The 7,085-nt window shown below is 53.8% G+C and overlaps 1 protein-coding gene across 1 annotated transcript in view; it reads left to right on the top strand.

The window, feature by feature from the left end:
* The first annotated feature begins 3,123 nt into the window (after positions 1-3,123).
* Positions 3,124-7,085, top strand: part of pepd (peptidase D) — a 180,574-nt gene continuing 176,612 nt past the window's right edge. The window contains exon 1 of the mRNA XM_068049026.1: positions 3,124-3,209. Within this exon, the coding sequence (XP_067905127.1) occupies positions 3,124-3,209 (86 nt within the window). The remainder of the gene's footprint in view (positions 3,210-7,085) is intronic.

The raw sequence follows: 7,085 nt of genomic DNA, 5'->3' as shown, positions 1-7,085 counted from the left end.
TCCCTCAGTACTGACCCTCCGACAGTGCGGCACTCCCTCAGTACTGACCCTCCGACACTCCCTCAGTACTGACCCTCCGACAGTGCGGCACTCCCTCAGTACTGACCCTCCAACACTCCCTCAGTACTGACCCTCCGACAGTGCGGCACTCCCTCAGTACTGACCCTCCAACACTCCCTCAGTACTGACCCTCCGACAGTGCGGCACTCCCTCAGTACTGACCCTCTGACATTCCCTCAGTACTGACCCTCCGACAGTGCGGCACTCCCTCAGTACTGACCCTCCAACAGTGCAGCACTCCCTCAGTACTGACCCTCCGACAGTGCAGCACTCCCTCAGTACTGACCCTCCGACAGTGCAGCACTCCCTCAGTACTGACCCTCCGACAGTGCGGCACTCCCTCAGTACTGACCCTCCGACAGTGCGGCACTCCCTCAGTACTGACCCTCCAACAGTGCGGCACTCCCTCAGTACTGACCCTCCAACAGTGCGGCACTCCCTCAGTACTGACCCTCCGACAGTGCGGCACTCCCTCAGTACTGACCCTCCGACAGTGCGGCACTCCCTCAGTACTGACCCTCCGACAGTGCGGCACTCCCTCAGTACTGACCCTCCGACAGTGCGGCGCTCCCTCAGTACTGACCCTCCGACAGTGCGGCACTCCCTCAGTACTGACCCTCCGACAGTGCAGCACTCCCTCAGTACTGACCCTCCAACAGTGCAGCACTCCCTCAGTACTGACCCTCCGACACTCCCTCAGTACTGACCCTCCGACAGTGCAGCACTCCCTCAGTACTGACCCTCCAACAGTGCAGCACTCCCTCAGTACTGACCCTCTGACAGTGCAGCACTCCCTCAGTACTGACCCTCCGACACTCCCTCAGTACTGACCCTCCGACAGTGCAGCACTCCCTCAGTACTGACCCTCCGACACTCCCTCAGTACTGACCCTCCGACAGTGCAGCACTCCCTCAGTACTGACCCTCCGACAGTGCGGCACTCCCTCAGTACTGACCCTCCGACAGTGCGGCACTCCCTCAGTACTGACCCTCCGACAGTGCGGCACTCCCTCAGTACTGACCCTCCGACAGTGCAGCACTCCCTCAGTACTGACCCTCCGACAGTGCGGCACTGCCTCAGTACTGACCCTCCGACAGTGCGGCACTCCCTCAGTACTGACCCTCCGACAGTGCGGCACTCCCTCAGTACTGACCCTCCGACAGTGCAGCACTCCCTCAGTACTGACCCTCCGACAGTGCGGCACTGCCTCAGTACTGACCCTCCGACAGTGCAGCACTCCCTCAGTACTGACCCTCCGACAGTGCGGCACTCCCTCAGTACTGACCCTCCGACACTCCCTCAGTACTGACCCTCCGACAGTGCAGCACTCCCTCAGTACTGACCCTCCGACAGTGCGGCACTCCCTCAGTACTGACCCTCCGACAGTGCGGCGCTCCCTCAGTACTGACCCTCCGACAGTGCGGCACTCCCTCAGTACTGACCCTCCGACAGTGCAGCACTCCCTCAGTACTGACCCTCCAACAGTGCAGCACTCCCTCAGTACTGACCCTCCGACACTCCCTCAGTACTGACCCTCCGACAGTGCAGCACTCCCTCAGTACTGACCCTCCAACAGTGCAGCACTCCCTCAGTACTGACCCTCTGACAGTGCAGCACTCCCTCAGTACTGACCCTCCGACACTCCCTCAGTACTGACCCTCCGACAGTGCAGCACTCCCTCAGTACTGACCCTCCGACACTCCCTCAGTACTGACCCTCCGACACTCCCTCAGTACTGACCCTCCGACAGTGCAGCACTCCCTCAGTACTGACCCTCCGACAGTGCGGCACTCCCTCAGTACTGACCCTCCGACAGTGCAGCACTCCCTCAGTACTGACCCTCCAACAGTGCAGCACTCCCTCAGTACTGACCCTCCGACACTCCCTCAGTACTGACCCTCCGACAGTGCAGCACTCCCTCAGTACTGACCCTCCAACAGTGCAGCACTCCCTCAGTACTGACCCTCTGACAGTGCAGCACTCCCTCAGTACTGACCCTCCGACGCTCCCTCAGTACTGACCCTCCGACAGTGCAGCACTCCCTCAGTACTGACCCTCCGACACTCCCTCAGTACTGACCCTCCGACACTCCCTCAGTACTGACCCTCCGACAGTGCGGCACTCCCTCAGTACTGACCCTCCGACAGTGCAGCACTCCCTCAGTACTGACCCTCCGACAGTGCGGCACTCCCTCAGTACTGACCCTCCGACAGTGCAGCACTCCCTCAGTACTGACCCTCCAACAGTGCAGCACTCCCTCAGTACTGACCCTCCGACACTCCCTCAGTACTGACCCTCCGACAGTGCAGCACTCCCTCAGTACTGACCCTCCAACAGTGCAGCACTCCCTCAGTACTGACCCTCTGACAGTGCAGCACTCCCTCAGTACTGACCCTCCGACGCTCCCTCAGTACTGACCCTCCGACAGTGCAGCACTCCCTCAGTACTGACCCTCCGACACTCCCTCAGTACTGACCCTCCGACACTCCCTCAGTACTGACCCTCCGACAGTGCGGCACTCCCTCAGTACTGACCCTCCGACAGTGCGGCACTCCCTCAGTACTGACCCTCCGACAGTGCAGCACTCCCTCAGTACTGACCCTCCGACAGTGCGGCACTGCCTCAGTACTGACCCTCCGACAGTGCGGCACTCCCTCAGTACTGACCCTCCGACAGTGCAGCACTCCCTCAGTACTGACCCTCCGACAGTGCAGCACTCCCTCAGTACTGACCCTCCGACAGTGCGGCACTCCCTCAGTACTGACCCTCCGACAGTGCAGCACTCCCTCAGTACTGACCCTCCGACACTCCCTCAGTACTGCACTGGCTGTCAGTTTGGTTCATGATGGAAATTGTTCACCAACTCCCATAAACAGAGAAAACACAAACCAGTAAAAACCCGCCCTGAAACAAACATTCCGAGAGGCGGGGCTAGGGGGGCGGGGCTATATGGCGTCACTATGGGGGCGTGGCTATACCACGGTCCAATCTGAATGGGAAGTGACGGAACTACAACCCCCAGTGTGCTTCGTTTCGGCCCCGCCCCTTGTTCGCCTATTGGCCATGTCTGCAGGGGCGGGGTCAGAGAGGGGAACGGTCACGAGCAATAACGTTAGAGTGAAGAGCAGCAAGATGGCGGCGACAGAGGAGTGAGTGAGCGGAGGGGCTGTGGGGGAGTCGGGGATAGGAGGAGGGGCTGAGGGGCTTCCCCGGTGTGCGTGAAGGAAGGAGGGTGGTGGTGGTGGTGGTCAAAGCCTGAACCGGGGGAGAGAGCTGGGGATGTGTGTCGGTCGAGGATCGGCGAAGGGGACGTTATTTAAGCTGGGAAACTTTGGAAGAAGGAAGGGGAGAGGCTGTGGGAGAGAGCTGGGGGTGGGGGGAATGGGAGGGAGCTGGGGTTTGGGGCAATGGGAGGGAGCTGGGGTTTGGGGCAATGGGAGGGAGCTGGGGTTTGGGGCAATGGGAGGGAGCTGGGGGTGGGGGGAATGGGAGGGAGCTGGGGTTTGGGGCAATGGGAGGGAGCTGGGGTTTGGGGCAATGGGAGGGAGCTGGGGTTTGGGGCAATGGGAGGGAGCTGGGGGTGGGGGGAATGGGAGGGAGCTGGGGTTTGGGGCAATGGGAGGGAGCTGGGGTTTGGGGCAATGGGAGGGAGCTGGGGGTGGGGGGAATGGGAGGGAGGTTTGGGGGAATGGGAGGGAGATGGGTGGTTGGATGGATGGGACTGGTTTGGGGGGAGGGAACTGGTGGGAGTGCGAGAGAGGGAGGGTGGTGGGGGGAGTGGGGGAATGGGTGGGGGCTGGGGGTTGGATGGATGGGAGGGGGCCAGGAGTGGAGATAGGGGGAGAGGCTGTAGGTTCTGACACTGAAGGGGGTTTGAATCTGGGAGGGTGTGATGTATCTGAATTTGATATTGAACAGTTTATTGCTTTTTATCATGTGCACAATTAATTAATTACCTAATTCTTCTGTGTAAAGTTTGTGTATTTATCTTGGGGTTAAAGGTGAAACTTATTGCAGGAAATGTCTGAACTTGATAAATTTGGAAACCTGAATAAGCTGGACTCTCCTGAGGATGACCTGATCAAGGTCTTTATAGAGTAGACTATAGAGTAGACTATAGGACGATGTTTCCACTTGGCTGAGTACAAAAACTAGGGGTCCTAAATAATGGATAGTCACCAATAAATCCAATAGGGAATTCAGGAGAAACCTCTTTACCCAGAGAGTGGTGAGTATGTGGAACCCACTACCACAAGAAGTGGCTGGGGCAAATACCATGGACGCATTTAAGGGGAAGCTGGATAAATACACAAGGGATAAAGGAATACTGGGATATGTTGACAGGATGAGATGAAGGTTGGGAGGAGGCTCATGTAAAACATAAACATCAACATATAGCAGTTGGGCTGAGCAGCCTGTTTCTGTGCTGTAAATTCCGTGGAATTCTGTGTAAATCGGCCAAGTTGCCGACATCATTGGTCTAGCTCCCTATGTGACCGAGAGGGAAAATGATGCCCTGGAATGACGGAGCTTCAGGGAGCTGGTTATATCCTCTCGTATTGAGTTAGCTGTTCTGTCAGGATGGGATTGAGGATTCTACAGTCAACCTTTGGGACTATGTGTAGTGGAAAATCAGCCGGGGATTCTCCTTTAGAGGTTAGTAAATACCGTTGTGAAGATCGAATCAGACACTGCTGTGGAGTTTCTGGTGGTGGAATAGTTCCCAGTCACACATGAAATGAGAGATACATGTACCCCAGCTGGAGTCGGTAATTTCATGAGGCAAGAGAGTAAAGATGACAAAATTATATTGACTAACTGGGCTCTTAAAGGAGGTGGGTTGGTTTTAAATGGGATTGTGGATTTAGAGGTCCATATAACTGCAGAATGCAGCCAGAGAGGGTGGAGTGAAAGAAAAACAGAAAATGCTGGAGAAACACTGCAGATTAGTCCACTTACGTGGAGAGAACACCCCCTCAAGACTGCAACTGAAAGATAAATCCACATTATAATAAAATATGCAAAGGAGAAAGTACAAACTGATGTGCTGGTGAGTTCCCTCACTCTCCCATAATGTAGGCTGAAACTCTGCTGCATCACTGAGAGAACTGCGTTTACACTCAATCCTGGGACGTTTCACTGAGTTAACTTGCATTTATATCGCTGTTGGATATGCTGTTATTCAGATGAGATGTTAAACTGGAGCCAGATCTGCCCCATTCAGGTGGAAAGGATCCCACAAGCACTATTTGAAGAAAGCAGGGGAGTTCTCCCAGTGTCCTGGTTAATATTTAGCCTTCAAAAGCAGAAAAACAGATTGCCCAGCCATTATCACTTTGCTGCTAAATGTGTGCAAATTTTTAATTTGTTTGTGGGATATGAGCATCACTGGCAAAGCCAGCATTTGTTGCCCATTCCTAATTTCCCTCGAGAAGGTGGTGAGGCACTGCCTTGAACTACTGCAGTCCATGTGGAGTAGGTACACCCACAGTGCGATTAGCAAGTTCCAGGATTCTGACCCAGTGACAGTAAAGGAATGGTGGTATAGCTTCAAGTCAGGACAGTGTGTAGTTTGGAGGCAATCTTGCAGATGCTGGTGGTCCCATGCTGCCCTTGTCTGTCTATTTGGTAGAGGTCATGGGTTTGAAAGGTGCTGTTGAAGGAGGCAGAGAGTTGCTGCAGTACATCTTATAGATGATGCACACTGTTCGTCAGTGGTGGAGGGAGTGAATGATGAAGGTGGGGGATGGGGTGCCAATCAAGTGGGCTGCTTTGTCCTGGGTGGTGTTGAGCTGCTTGAGTGTTGTTGGAGCTGCACCCATCCAGGCAAGTGGAGAGTATTCCAACACACCCCTGAACTGTGCCTTGTAGATGGTGGACAGGCTTTGGGGAGTCAGGAGGTGAGGTACTCGCCTCAGGATTCCTAGCCTCTGACCTGCTCTTGTTGTCATAGTGACCCCCACCACCCCGCAGCCCCATTTCTTACATTAAAACAGTGGCTACACTTCAAAAGTACTTCATTGGCTGTAAAGCATTTTGTAAAGTTCTGAGGTTGTGAAAGGCGCTGTAGAAATGCGACTTTTTCATTTTTCTGTATCCTCCTTCAGACTCTGAAGGGTCAAAACTAAACACCATAACCTGCCATTTCACTCTTGATGTTTGCTTGCTTGTGTATTTCCAATTTCCTAATTTGAATGCATATTTCAACATCAGTTGTCTTGACCATGTGCAGTTAGGCTGGTGATGAACATGTCAGGAAGAAGGAGATTTGGGAATTACGAAGGATGTGCAGCACAGGAGTGATAAGTTCGGCCCATCCAGTCCACTCGAGCCTCCTCCCGTCCTTCCTTATCTAACTGTCAGCATAACCCTCAGTCGTAATGAGCGGGCAAGAACGTGGTGGATGGAATATCGTGGAAAAATGTGAGATTATCCACTTTGGTAGGAGGAGCAGATGTGCAGAGTATTAAATGCTAAGAGATTAGAAAGTGCAGATGTACAAAAGGACCTGGGTGTCCTCATCAGTAAGTCACTGAACGCTAACATGCAGGTGTAGCAAGCAGTCAGGAAGGCTAATGGTATGTTGGCCTTTATCGTCAGAGGATTCACCAGACTTGTTCCTGGGATGGCGGGACTGTCCTATGAAGAGAGATTGGGGAAACTGGGCCTGTATTCTCTAGAAACCTACAGAATACTGAAAGGGATAGACAGGTTTTTAAAAAATTCATTCATGAGATGTGGACATTGCTGGCTGGGCCAGCATTTGTTGCCCATCTCTAATTGCTCTTGATTAGATACAACTGAGACGCTTGCTAGGCCATTTCAGAGGGCATTTAAGAGTCAACCACATTGCTGTGGGTCTGGAATCACATGTAGGCCAGACCAGGTAAGGACGGCAGATTTCCTTCCCTAAAGGGCATTAGTGAACCAGATGGGTTTTTATGACTATCGACAATGGTTTCATGGCCATCATTAGACTAAGCTTTTAGTTCCAGATTTATTAATTGAATTCAAACTCCACCTGC

The sequence above is a fragment of the Heterodontus francisci genome, chromosome 17 (genome assembly GCF_036365525.1).
Source record: "Heterodontus francisci isolate sHetFra1 chromosome 17, sHetFra1.hap1, whole genome shotgun sequence".
Lineage (NCBI taxonomy): Eukaryota > Metazoa > Chordata > Chondrichthyes > Heterodontiformes > Heterodontidae > Heterodontus > Heterodontus francisci.
This window is presented reverse-complemented; position numbering and strand designations above follow the sequence as displayed.